This window comes from Panthera uncia, unplaced genomic scaffold (genome assembly GCF_023721935.1).
Source record: "Panthera uncia isolate 11264 unplaced genomic scaffold, Puncia_PCG_1.0 HiC_scaffold_196, whole genome shotgun sequence".
Classification (NCBI taxonomy): domain Eukaryota; kingdom Metazoa; phylum Chordata; class Mammalia; order Carnivora; family Felidae; genus Panthera; species Panthera uncia.
The window spans coordinates 45,030-59,849 of NW_026058646.1; the positions used below are offsets into that span (position 1 = coordinate 45,030).

The window sequence follows — 14,820 nt, forward strand, 5'->3', positions numbered from 1 at the left end:
TATCGTGTTCCTGATCTCAGGGGGAAAGTTCTCAGTTTTTCCCCATCGAGGATGATATTAGCTGTGGGCTTTTCATAAATGGCTTTTATGATGTTTAAGTATGTTCCTTCTATCCCGACTTTCTCCAGGGTTTTTATTAAGAAAGGATGCTGAATTTTGTCAAATGCTTTTTCTGCATTGATTGACAGGATCATATGGTTGTTATCTTTTCTTTTATTAATGTGATGTATCACGTTGATTGATTTGCGAATGTTGAACCAGCCCTGAATCCCAGAAATGAATCCCACTTGGCCATGGTGAATAATTCTTTTTATAAGCTGTTGAATTCGATTTGCTAGTATCTTATTGAGAATTTTTGCATCCATATTCATCAGGGATATTGGCCTGTAGTTCTCTTTTTTTACTGGGTCTCTGTCTGGTTTAGGAATCAAAGTAATACTGGCTTCATAGAATGAGTCTGGAAGTTTTCCTTCTCTTTCTATTTTTTGGAATAGCTTGAGAAGGATAGGTATTATCTCTGCTTTAAACGTCTGGTAGAATTCCCCAGGGAAGCCATCTGGTCCTGGACTCTTATTTGTTGGGAGATTTTTGATAACTGATTCAATTTCTTTGCTGGTTATAGGTCTGTTCAAGCTTTCTATTTCCTCCTGATTGAGTTTTGGAAGTGTGTGGGTGTTTAGGAATTTGTCCATTTCTTCCAGGTTTTCCAGTTTGTTGGCATATAATTTTTCATAGTATTCCCTGATAACTGCTTGTATTTCTGAGGGATTGGTTGTAATACTTCCATTTTCATTCATGATTTTATCTATTTGGGTCATCTCCCTTTTCTTTTTGAGAAGCCTGGCTAGAGGTTTATCAATTTTGTTTATTTTTTCAAAAAACCAACTCTTGGTTTCATTGATCTGCTCTGCAGTTTTTTTAGATTCTATATTGTTTATTTCTGCTCTGATCTTTATTATTTCCCTTCTTCTGCTGTGTTTTGGGTGTCTTTGCTGCTCTGCTTCTATTTCCTTTAGGTGTGCTGTTAGATTTTGTATTTGGGATTTTTCTTGTTTCTTGAGGTAGGCCTGGATTGCAGTGTATTTTCCTCTCAGGACTGCCTTCGCTGCATCCGAAAGCGTTTGGATTGTTGTATTTTCATTTTCATTTGTTTCCATATATTTTTTAATTTCTTCTCTAATTGCCTGGTTGACCCATTCATCTTTACTAGGGTGTTCTTTAACTTCCATGCTTTTGGAGGTTTTCCAGACTTTTTCCTGTGGTTGATTTCAAGCTTCATAGCATTGTGGTCTGAAAGTATGCATGGTATGATCTCAATTCTTGTATACTTATGAAGGGCTGTTTTGTGACCCAGCATGTGATCTATGTTGGAGAATGTTCCATGTGCTCTCGAGAAGAAAGTATATTCTGTTGCTTTGGGATGCAGAGTTCTAAATATATCTGTCAAGTCCATCTGATCCAATGTATCATTCAGGGCCCTTGTTTCTTTATTGACCTGTGTCTAGATGATCTATCCATTGTTGTAAGTGGGGTATTAAAGTCCCCTGCAATTACCACATTCTTGTCAATAAGGTTGCTTGAGTTTGTGAGTAATTGTTTTATATATTTGGGGGCTCCCATATTCGGCACATAGACATTTATAATTGTTAGTTCTTCTTGATGGATAGACCCTGTAATTATTATATAATGCCCTTCTTCATCTCTTGTTACAGCCTTTAATTTAAAGTCTAGTTTGTCTGATATAAGTATGGCTACCCCAGCTTTCTTTTGACTTCCAGTAGCATGATAAATAGTTCTCCATCCCCTCACTTTCAATCTGAAGGTGTCCTCAGGTCTAAAATGAGTCTCTTGTAGACAGCAAATAGATGGGTCTTGTTTTTTTTATCCATTCTGATACCCTACGTCTTTTGGTTGGCACATTTAGTCCATTTACATTTACATTCAGTGTTATAGAAAGATATGGGTTTAGAGTCATTGTAATGTCTGTAGGTTTCATACTTGTAGTGATGTCTCTGGTACTTTGTCTCACAGGATCCCCCTTAGGATCTCTTGTAGGGCTGGTTTAGTGGTGATGAATTCCTTCAGTTTTTGTTTGTTTGGGAAGACCTTTATCTCTCCTTCTATTCTAAATGACAGATTTGCTGGATAGAGGATTCTCGGCTGCTTATTTTTTCTGTTGATCACATTGAAGATTTCCTGCCATTCCTTTCTGGCCTGCCAAGTTTCAGTAGAGAGATCTGTCACTAGTCTTATCGGTCTCCCTTTATATGTTAGAGCACGTTTATCCCTAGCTGCTTTCAGAATTTTCTCTTTATCCTTGTATTTTGCCAGTTTCACTATGATATGTCGTGCAGAAGATCGATTCAAGTTATGTCTGAAGGGAGTTCTCTGTGCTTGGATTTCAATGCTTTTTTCCTTCCCCAGATCAGGGAAGTTCTCAGCTATTATTTCTTCAAGTACACCTTCAGCACCCTTCCCTCTCTCTTCCTCCTCTGGAATACCAGTTATGCATAGATTATTTCTCTTTAGTGCATCACTTAGTTCTCTAATTTTCCCCTCATACTCCTGGATTTTTTTTATCTTTTTCTCAGCTTCTTCTTTTTCCATAATTTTATCTTCTAGTTCACCTATTCTCTCCTCTGCCTCTTCAATACGAGCTGTGGTCGTCCCCATTTTATTTTGCAGCTCATTCATAGCATTTTTTAGCTCCTCCTGGCTGTTCCTGAGTCCCTTGATCTCTGTAGCAATAGATTCTCTGCTGTCCTCTATACTGTTTTCAAGCCCAGTGCTTAATTTTATGACTATTATTCTAAATTCACTTTCTGTTATATTGTTTAAATCCTTTTTGATCAGTTCATTAGCTGTCGTTATTTCCTGAAGATTCTTTTGAGGGGAATTCTTCCATTTCATCATTTTTGATAGTCCCTGGAGTGGTGCCGACTTGCAGGGCACTTCCCCTGTGCTGTTTTGAATAACTTGCGTTGGTGGGCGGGGCCGCAGTCAGACCTGATGTCTGCCCCCAGCCCACCGCTGGGGCCACAGTCAGACTGGTGTGTGCCTTCTCTTCCCCTCTCCTAGGGGCTGGATTCACTGTGGGGTGGCATGGCCCGTCTGGGCTACTTGCACACTGCCAGGCTTGTGGTGCTGGGGATCTGGTGTATTAGCTGGGGTGGATCAGAAGGTGCATGGGGGTGGGAGGGGGAGGCTCAACTTGCTTTTCCTTTGGTGATCCGCTTCGGGAGGGGCCCTGTGGCACCGGGAGGGAGTCAGACCCACCACCAGAGGGACAGATCCGCAGAAGCACAGCATTGGGTGTTTGCGTGGTGCAAGCAAGTTCCCTGACAGGAACTGGTTCTCTTTGGGATTTTGGCTGGGGGATGGGCAAGGGAGATGGTGCTGGCGAGCACCTTTATTCTCCGCCAAGCTGCGCTCTGTCATCCGGGGCTCAACAACTCTCCCTCCTGTTGTTCTCCAGCCCTCCCGCTCTCCGAGCAGAGCTGTTAGCTTATAATATTCCAGATGTTAAGTCCCGCTTCCTGTCCGAACACAGTCCATCTGGCCCCTCCACTTTTGCAAGCCAGACTTGGGGGCTTTGCTTTGCCAGAGGCTGCCCCTCCACCCCGGCTCCCTCCCTCCAGTCCGCGTAGTGCACACCGCCTCTCCGCCCTTCCTACCCTCTTCTGTGGGCCTCTCGTCTACACTTGGCTCCAGAGAATCCGTTCTGCTAGTCTTCTGGAAGTTTTCTGGGTTATTTATGCAGGTGTGGGTGGAATCTAAGTGATCCGCAGGACACCATGAGCCCAGCGTCCTCCTATGCTGCCATCTTCAAGCCATTCCAAGAATGGGACTCTTTAGTGGGGATAATATTTTGCTTAATTGAGGTTCAAAACTAGGTTCCCGATCATCAAAAATCATCACAAATGTTCAACTGTTCATGCTGATTTACAATGAAATTTTATGTATTTCATTTTTAAAATGTCTGTCCACATAGATAGTTCTGCCAAATGCTGGTATCAGTCCATGAACATGTAATTTTAATTATGTATATTTGTTGCTTGAAAGGCAGTTATAGAATTCTTTTTTTTTTTTAATGCTTATTTATTTATTTTGAGAGAGTGCAAGCGGGGCAGGGGCAGAGAGAGAGAGGGAGACACAGAATCTGAAGCAGGCTCCAAGCTGTCAGCACAGAGCCTGACATGAGGCTTGATCATGACCTGAGCTGAAGTTGGCTGCTTAACCAACAGAGCTACCCAGGCGCCCCAGGCAGTTATGGTTATTAAATTCTTCTTTTGGTGGTTGCCTTTTAGCATGTCATTATATTGCAAATTAATCACTTCCAACTGAAACTTAAGTAAATGCTCTCCTTGATTACATAGTAAAACAGATTTTGGGATATGGAAATTTTCTTCACACTTGCGCTGAAGTATGAAAAACACTGCTGGAACTGTAGTTTAAGTTCAAAAACTATGTCAGCCGCAGATCTGTATGGGAAGGAAGATCTTGCTTCTCATTTTAATTTTTGACCACATGTGGAAAGTATAGAAAGCAGCTTGACATTCCTTGGGAATTACACGTTAGTTGTTAAAAGGACTTTACCACCATATAAAATTTGCGTGTTAGTGCTGTTTTGCCTTGTAATTGTAAGTTGAATTCATCAGGAACCATTATTAGGTTTTCAGCAGAAGAGAACTTCAAAAGCCATTCTCCTTTGATTAACAGTGGTTGAGTGGTTCATCTCATTCAGAAGGATTTTAATCTCAGCCCTGTGCTCAAAAACTTGCAATAAAACTTTACAACTGCTAAGCCATCAAATTGCTTTACGGTAGGATAAGTCAGGATACTAGCCAACTTCTATATCTGATAAAATGTACAGAACCGCGGTGCCGAGCTGGCTCAGTCGGTAGAGCATATGCTACTCTTGATCTCAGGGCTGTGAATTCGAGCCCTACGTTGGGTGTAGACATTACTTAAAAATTAAAAAAAAAAAAAAAAAGCTTTAAGAAAGTAAATTCACAGAACCAATGATGATTTTTTTTAAACAAAATTTTTTAAAAAATTTTTTTAACGTTTATTTATTTTTCAGACAGAGAGAGACAGAGCATGAACGGGGGAGGGTGAGAAAGAGGGAGACACAGAATCTGAAACAGGCTCCAGGCTCTGAGCTGTCAGCACACAGCCCGACGCGGGGCTCGAACTCACGGACTGCGAGATCATGACCTGAGCCGAAGTCGGCCACTCAACTGACTGAGCCACCGAGGCGCCCCAGAACCAATAATGATTAAGTCAACTGACAGTGAAATGAAGTTCACTACTGACGCTACTGGTTTTGTAACACATATTTCAATATTTTCCACAGAATACTCATGAATAATGTGATGAATTATCGTAAGCTTTATTTATTTTTTTAAAAGCTTTTTAAATCTTTTTTTTTTTATTTTTGAGAGAGAGAGAGAGAGAGAGACACAGAGTGGGGGGTGGGGGGAGGACAGAGAGAGAGGGAGACACAGAATCCGAAGCAGGCTCCAGGCTCCGAGCTGTCAGCACAGAGCCCGATGTGGGGCTCAAACTGTGAGATCATGACCTGAGCTGAAGTCAGACACTTAACTCACTGAGCCACTCAGGCGCCCCTATTTTCTTTTTTAACTAACCTCTACCCCCAACGTGGGGCTCAACTCACAACCCCAAAATTGAGAGTCACGTGTTCTACTGACTGAGCCAGCCAGGCATCCCTTATTACCATAAGCTTTCTGAATGAATCCAATCATAGCTTTGTTTGCTCCATGTGTTTCTGCTACCCTCACTTGTAACACATCTTAGCAGCTTCTACTTCAGTTTATAGTGAAACGGTGGTTTCTCAATTTCTTTGAAAATATTCTTAAAAAAACACACAGCTTTATTGAGACTTAATTCACACATCATACAATTCACCCATTTAAAGTGTGTAATTACATTTTGAAAATATTCTTTCCTGTAGTTGTTCCGCAGAGACGTACCATGGAGGCTAATTCCTCAGTCACTTCCAACTTGTCACTGACTCCTTGAATAAACCACCACTGAATAGTACTGGTAACATTTATCAACTCGTCAAGAGCAGGGAAATCCACTCAGAGCTATTTGTTAATTGACTATTGGTACTCTTCTCAGTGTTCTCAACTCTCTGAAAGACCGTTTGTTCTTGCCAAAACAATCTGAAACAAGTTTCTTTCCTCTGGACACATTTCTTTGGCTGATGCAATCAAACACAATTTAATTAACTCATCCCTAAATGACTTTCCTTGCTTAGGCAACAAGTGAGCCACTTGGAAACTTGCTTTGATTGTGGGCCTCACTTTCATTACTTAATTGGATGAAGAAATTCTGCTGCAATGAAATATTCCACCTAAAATTTTCTGGCTTTCTGATGGTTACTTTCCTGTGAGTTGGGAATATTCTGATATGTTTTTAGTATGGTAATATGACATAATCTATTGTTTTAGCCCATGTATAGATTCACTGCATAATAAATAATGTTTGCCATCTAGTTTGGTAACAAAATAATCCATGCTGTGATTTAAAAGCATGATATTTAAGGTCCATTTTTCTCTTCTTATTTTGATGTGATGAGTACGCCTTGGTAATTTTAAGAAAAAAAAATGTCCTGTTAAGGCCATACACGTGGCATTTGAAACACTGTTGAGTTACGACTACATTACTGCGATGTGTGGGGAGCTCTGGGGAGCAGTGTGAAATAGAGTATCACACATAATCTCTGTCTTGACTACTGGACTCTGCCATTGTAGCGTGAAAGCAGCTAGAGACAATATGCAGGCCCATGTGTGTGACTGTGTTCCAAGAAGATTTCACTTGCGGACACTGAAATTTAGATTCCACCTAATTTTCACATTTTATAAAATATGATTTTTTTAAAGTGATTAACAAAATATAAAAATCAATCGTAGCTTGTCGATCCTGCAAAAACAGGCAGCTGGCTGAATTTGGCACACAGGATGTAGTTTGCTGACCCCACTCCAGAGTGCAATCAGCCCAATAGGGTTAGGGCCTGCCTCATCAGGGAAGGAGCTCATCCCTGTCCAAAAGCTTTTGGAAGATCGACAGAGGCATTGGTGTTTTTAACCTCTCTGAAGGACCACAAGCCTTGCCCTCCATGAGAATGTCACAAACCACTATCTTCCAGAGCTCTCTGCAGGGACTCTGAGTTGAATAATACAACACATCCATTGTCTCCTTTACCTCAACCCTGAGAAGTCAGTTCGATGGACAAGTTTTTACAGACTAAAAACCTAGGTCTTAGAGAAGTTAAGTAACAAGGGGATGTGTGCCAGACCTGGCACCATGTTCCAGCTTTCAAAGGCCACGCTCTACTCCCCATGCCCCACTGTTTCTGTTTCATCCTGCCCCTGTTCTCCAACCAGGCCATCTCACAGAATCACTGAAAACTTCTGCCTCCATTATGGAGTTCTGCCATGTCACTCAGCATAGGTGGGCTTGCTGGCCTTGCCCTCCCTCTCCCATATGCTCATGGAGCTCACATGTTTTCATGACATGTGCCCTAGAAATCATAATATATTGGATGTCTAGACCCTGGACACTTATCTCAACCGTCCCATGGACCAGTTATGCAAACTTTGGAAATCTGCCCTTCTCTGATCTTCAGTTTCCTTATCTGAAAAATTGGAGGGGAGGAGGGTGGATCAATACCATCATTTCCTGAGCTCTTCATCAGTTTTAACTTTTCATGAGTCAGCTGCCTTGCCTTGTTTTATTACCCACATGTTGCCACATCCCTTTATAGTAAGCATTATAGAAAGTTACTTTGCTGATAAACCCAGAGAGGCAAGGACCCTGAACCTTGCTTTAAGGTATGTGATGCAAGAGTCTATTAATAATCATGGCACATGCACAACAAGGACACTTCAGAACAAATTAACTGAACAAAGAGACCAACTTGATCTTCGGCCAAATGCACAAACTAAAGAGGGTAGAGGATGGGGAATAAAGGAGTGAGAGCAGCTGAAGTGACAGCCACTGCTGCCCATCTCTATCAAGCATCTATCATGTGTGTACTGGATAGAAGACAAAGAGATAAATAAGACTGACGTCCTTGCCCTTGAGGAGTTCACAGTCTAGTGGGTGGTAACCAAAGAGCTAATAATAGAAACTGAGGAAGAATAGGAATGTAGAAGTAATCGCAATCAAGTTAGGGAGCCTTTTGACTGACCTGCCTCTGTAGAGAAATAGGCTGAGAAAACTTATTTTATTGTGATGCCTATCAGGGAACAGAAAGCCTCGGGGGACACTAACAGCCTCAGAGTTTCATTTTTCCTGAAGGTTAACCTGACTTAGTTCTTTGGGTACAAGTGTAGTGTTGGCTGGCAAAGGAGTAAGAAAGATGTCCCTCTCAATGTTTTTTTTCTTTTGTACTATTTCCTTAGTACAAATTCCAGGGAGTAAAATTACTAATTCAAGAGATAAAAAGTTTAAAGCTTTTAGAAACGGTTGCCAAATTATCTTCTTAAAAATTTATATTAACTTACACCCTTGAGGTTTTCCTCTCATTCATTAGCATGAAGCACTTTCATTTTTAAAAAGTGGGCCTTCTTTCCTACCACGGTAGGTGAAAAGTGATACCTTAGTATTTAAATTTTCATTGATTCGACCACTAGGAAGGTGAACACACCACACATTTGTTATTTGTAATTCCTGTTCATGATTTTTGTCTATTGTTTTAAGAGAAGGGCTATTCGTAGTGTTCCAATTACAGTGTATGAGCTTTTTATATATCTTATGGATTAAAGCTATTAACCGTGGTCGGCCCTTCATTGTCACCCAGGCTTTCCTGCTTCTGAGTTCAGACCCACAGGTTATAACTCAAAGAGAAGTCCTCTAGTGGTAACTTCCCATTCTGATGCTACCTGCCAAAAAAACCCTTAATTCCGGGGCAACATTGGCCCCCTTCTTGCTCCAAAACCCACTGCTGAATTCTCCTACAGGAAAATTATTTTATGTGGAGATTGCTACCACTGCAAGTTCACTGTCATCAACCTGTGTCCAATACCAACTCCATGTCCTGAGTCAGCTTCCCCCCACATTCCTAAATGGCTTCTCCATATGTTCTCTCCTCCCCTCCTTTCAGCCCCTCCACCCCCTTGCCTTCTCTTTCAGGAGGAGACCTTGTCTTCTTTTTCACCTGAAGTATGATTGACATATAACATTGTACTTGTTTTAGGCGTACAACATAATCATTTGATGTGGGTTTATACTGTGAAATGAATACTACAATAAATTTAGTTCACATCTATCCCTAGTTATGAAAAATTTTTTTTCTTGGGATGAGAACTTTTTAAGATCTACTCTCTTAGCAATGTTCATGACAATGTCTCTCTTGTTATAAGGTGATTCTCAACTTGTTTTGTGGTTTAGGAATTTCTCAGGAATATGATAACTAATAATGAATTAGTGAGTTGCAGGATACAAAATTAATATACAGAAATCTGTTGTTTCTATACACGAATTACAAAAGAGAAAAGAAATTAAGAAAACAATTCCATTTATAACTACATTAAAAAGAATAAAATACCTAGGAATAAACTTAACCAAGGAAGTAAAAGACCTACACTCTGAAAACTAGAAGATGGTGATGAAAGAAATTAAAGAGGACACAAATAAATGGAAAGATAGACTGGAGAGATTAATATTGTTAAATGTCCTTACTACCCAACGCAATCTACAGATTCACTGCAATCCCTATCAAATTACCAATAGTATTTTCAAACACAAATAGAACAAATAATTCTAAAATTTGTATGGAACCACAAAAGACCCCGAATAGCCAAAGCAACCTTGGGAAAGAACTCAGCTAGAGGTATCTCAATCCCAGATTTCAAACTATCCTACAAAGATGTAGTAATCAAAAGCAGTATGGTACTGGCACAAAAAGACACACAGATCAGTGGAGCAGAACAGAGAACCCAGAAATAAATCCATGCTTATATAGCCGTTTAGTCTAGGACAAAGGAGGCAAGAATATACAACGGGGAAAAGACCGTCTCTTCAACAAATTGTGTTGGGAAAACTGGACAGCTACATGTGAAAGAAAGAAAATGGGACCAGTTTCTTACACCATACACAAAAATAAACTCAAAATGGATTAAAGACCTCAATGTAAGACCTGAAACATAGAACTCCTAAAAGAAAACATTGGCAGTAAACTCTTAGACATCAGCCTTGGTAATATCTATATCTATATCTATATCTATATCTATACCTATACCTATACCTATATCTATCTATATATATATTGGCTTTGTTTACTCAAGCAAGGGCAGCAAAAACAAAAATAAACAAATGAGAGTACATAAAAGTAAAAAACTTGTGCGCAGTGAAGGAAACCGTCATCAAAATGAAGGGGTAACCTACTGAATAAGAGAAGGTATTTGCAAATGGTATATCTGATGGGGGTAATATCCAAAATATATAAAGAAGTCATGCAACTCAACAGCAAAAACAAAATAGGCAACCTGATTAAAAATTGGACAGAGGACCTGCCACATTTTTTCACAGAAGACATATACGTGGCTGACAGACACATGAAAAATGCTCAATATCACTATTCATCAAGGAAATGCAAATTGAAAATGCGATAAGATATCACCTCACACCAGTCAGAATGGCTAGTATCAAAAAGATAAGAAACAACAAATGCTGATGAGGCTTTAAAGAAAAGGGAACCCTTGTGCACTGTTGGTGGGAATGTAAATGGTGCAGGTGCTATGGAAAACAGTATGGAGGTTCCTCAAAAAATTAAAAATAGAAACACCATATGATCCAGCAAATCCACTTCTGGGCATTTACCTAAATAAAATGAATGCATGAATTCAAAAAGATGTAGGCACCCTTATGTTTATTGCACCATTATTTACCATAGCCAAGATATGGCAGTGAGGTAAGTGCCCATTGATACATGAATGGAAAAAGAAGATGTGGTATATATACACAATAGAATATTACTCAGCCCTAAAAAAGAAAACAATCTTGCCATTTGTGATGACATGAATGGACCACAGTAGAAGGTATTATGCTAAGTGAAATAAGTCAGACAGAGAAAGACAAATACCATACGACTTCACTTATATGTGGAATCTCAAAAACAAAACAAATGAATAAACAAACAAAAGAAACAGACTCATAAATACAAGGAGAATTGGTGGTTGGCAGAGAGGATAGTGGGAGAGGGATGGGCAAAATAGTTAAAAGGGATTAAGAGGTACAAACTTCCAGTTATAAAATAAATAAGTCAAGGGAATAAAAACTACAGTATAGGGAAAATAGTCAAAGGTATTGTAATAACTTTGTTTGGTGACAGATAGTAACCATACTTACGGTATTTCATAATGTATATAACTGTTGACATTTATGTTATATACCTGAAACTAATGTAGTATTGTATGCTGACTATACTTTAATTTTTTTAAACAAAATGAAGAATGGTGTTTCCACTTTTTTTTTAAGAGAGAGAGAGAAAGAGAGAGAAGAGGGACAGAGGGAGAGAGAGAGAATCCCAAGCAGGCTCCACTCTCAGTGTGGAGCCCAATGAGGGGCTCAATCTCATGACCCTGGGATCATGACCTGAGCTGAAATCAAGAGTCTGATGCTCAACCGGCTGAACCACCCAGGTGTCCCTATTTTAATTTTTTAGAAAGGGGGAGGGCAGCAAGGTTTAAAAAAGAAACCATATGAATAATATTTTCCTTTTACTTCAAAATATTTGTAGCATGTTTATAATGGCAATATAATATTCTGTCAGGAGGAAAGTAAACATTTACTAATTTAGTTAGATAATTCTAGACATTTAGCTTGTTTCCAATTGCTCACTTTTATAAATCCTTGAACATCTTTTGCACCTAACTCTTTCCGTATATTGAATTATTCCCTAAAAGAAGATTCTCCCCAAGTGGAATTTCTGGGTCGATGGAAATCAAATTTTTATGGCTTGTAGTAAGTATTGACAGATTTCAAAGGATTTTTTAATTTACTCACCCACCCATAGACTCTTAATGAGAAGGACTTTTTCACCTTATTCTCATGAGCATTAGGTTTTGCTCATTTAATAGGTGAAAAGAGTTTGATTTGAATCATACCAGTCACTAGAGACATAGCTTGATGAATGAGAACACGGTCTTTGGAGCCTGAGAGACGTATGAGTTCATTTCCAACTTTGCCAAGTGATATCAACAAGATACCCAACCCTTCTGAACGTTAAGTTTCCTTGCTTATAACAAGCGAGGTATGATATTTAACATGCTCATGGTTGTGAGGATGAAATAAAAACCAATGCAAGATGATTGGTCCCCAGACAGTGCCAGCCTCCTTTCACCTTCAGCAGTATGTGAGAATTAATATTTTTTATACCATGTGTCTTCTTGCACTGTCTTGTGAATCATCTGTGCATGTCCTTTGTCCATGTACCTGTTGGGTTCTTAGTGGGGTTTTTTTTGTTTTTTTGTTTGTTTTTTAAGTAAGGTCTACAACTAATGTGGGGCTTGGACTCATGCCCCCAAGATCAAGAGTCACATGCCCAATTGACTGAGCCAGCCAGGTGCCCATTTTTTTTGTTAAGTAATTTGTAGGAGGTTTGGAGCATCAAGATACATTAACCTTCCTTCCATCATATCTGCTGTAAATCCTTAGTTTATCACTTGCTTTTAATATTTTTCTTTATGCAAAATTTACATTTTTTATAACTCTGTCCCTCTTTCAGCTAAGAATCGAGGGGCCTCTGTACCACTGTTTACATCAGATAAGGAGTCCCTTCTCTGAGATTTTAGAATTTTATGTAAATATATTTCAGTGAATTAGCAGAACCCTTGGATAAGTAAGGAACCAATTTACCAAAATATTCAAGTACTCTTGGGATCCTTGTGGTCTTCGGATCGCCAAGCTTTGTAAGAGAAACTTAGGAGGCATTGCCTATAGTGATGGCCCTCATTCAGGCTGTCCATCTTTGATCACCTTCGTGTATGTGGGGGTCTCCTCCATCACGAGTCCTGTGTTTCCAAGATAGAAGCCAACACCTTGCTTTTGCAGCTTCTCCTATCTCTAGGATGCAGGCCTCTGACTTTTTGCCGTAAACCAGAGGCATCTGCACAGGACTTGTATTTGGAAGAGAGAAACGAAAGGAAGTAGCACCAGATGAGTCCACTTTCTGGCTTTTGGGGTCAGCAGAAACTGAGGCGCCAGCATCCTGCCTCAGTTCCATGGTCAGAGGTGTGGGGTCTGTGCAGAGCAGCATTGGCATTGGGCTTGTCCTTACTGGAGCGCTCCTGCAGGGTGACATGGCCATCGTTCCTGTCTGCAGATCTTCTGGGTTCCTCCTGGAGTTCTGTGAGCCACCTGCTGTCCTTTAAAAAGCCAAACAGAATGGATGCCCACCTCTGCAACTAAGAATCCCAGCTAATACAGGAGATTATTATAGTCAGGATGTAAGTCTCTTCTCTCCAAGAAAGCAATAATAACAGCACCTGGCATTGAGTACCTACAACATGCCAGGATGTGTGCTAGGCCATATAGGTTTGTGTCTGTGTTTGTGTGTGTATGTATATGTGTACATATAAGCGCACACATCACTATATATGGTATATGTACAAATATTCTTTCAACAATTCTGTAAATTATATATTGTCTTCATCTTATTTTTTTTAAGTTTATTTATTTTGTGAGAGAGAGAGAGCACGCGTGCATGCCAGTGTGGGGGGGAAGCAGAGAGAGAGGGAGAGAGAGAATTCCAAGCAGGCTCTGCCCTGTCAGCACAGAGCCTGATGCAGGGATTGAACTCATGAACTGTGAGATCATGACCTGGGCCAAAATTAAGAGTCGGACACTTAATCGACTTAGCCACCAGGTGCCCCTGTCCTCATCTTATTTTTTAAATTAATAATTTTTTTATGAAAATGCCTCATCCTTGTTAAAATAAATTCAAGCAACATAGGAAAGCATGAGGACGAAGGGAAAAGCCACCTACAGTCTGATGACCAGCGTTAACATTTTGTGGATGCCACGTGAGATACCCCTGTCCATGCATGTAGACTGGAGAGAGAGAATGGGTGGAAGTACATAGGTGGATAGGTATAATTTTATAAGCATGGGCTCATAATATAGATTCCTTTTTTCAAATGGAACAAGACATTTAGTTTTTGAGTTGAATTAACAGACAAAAAATCAACTGAGGCGAAGATGAAATAATTTCTAAACTTAAAAAATGTTTCTTTACTACAAGAGATACTATTTCCCAAAACACTCCTTCGAGATAAAGATGAAAAGTCAGGCACACCTTGAAGGTATTGCAGGTTCAGTTCCCGACCACTGTGATAAAGCCAGTATCACAATCAAGCGATTCAAATGGATATTTTGGCTTCCCAGCTCACATAAAGTTATGCTTACACTATACTGTAATCTGTAAAGTGAGCAATAGCATTATATCTAAAAAATGCACATACCTTAATTTAAAAATACTGTATGGTTAACAAATACCGGCTATCACCTGAGCTTTCAGCGAGGCATAATCTTTCTGCGAGCAGAGGGTCTTGCCTTGATGTTGATGGCTGCTGACTGATCAGGGTGGTGGTTGATATACCTCTGGCAGCTATAATAAATAATAACACTTGGAAACGGAAATTACTCCTTGATCTATGGGCTCAGAATGGAGGTTGTGTTAGCAGACAAGAAAAAAAAAAAACCAGGAATCTCATTGGAGACCTCCATCAGAGCTCTTGGGTGACACTGTGCATGGACAATGAGCAGTCATATTTTGAAAGGAATCTTTTT

General features: G+C 39.9%; 1 protein-coding gene across 1 annotated transcript in view; it reads right to left on the reverse strand.

The window, feature by feature from the left end:
• LOC125917529 (mucin-13-like) overlaps window positions 1-13,339 on the reverse strand; it is a 49,523-nt gene extending 36,184 nt beyond the window's left edge. Inside the window, exon 1 of the mRNA XM_049623708.1 lies at window positions 13,071-13,339. Within this exon, the coding sequence (XP_049479665.1) occupies window positions 13,071-13,339 (269 nt within the window). The remainder of the gene's footprint in view (window positions 1-13,070) is intronic.
• Between the last annotated feature and the right edge of the window lie 1,481 nt (window positions 13,340-14,820).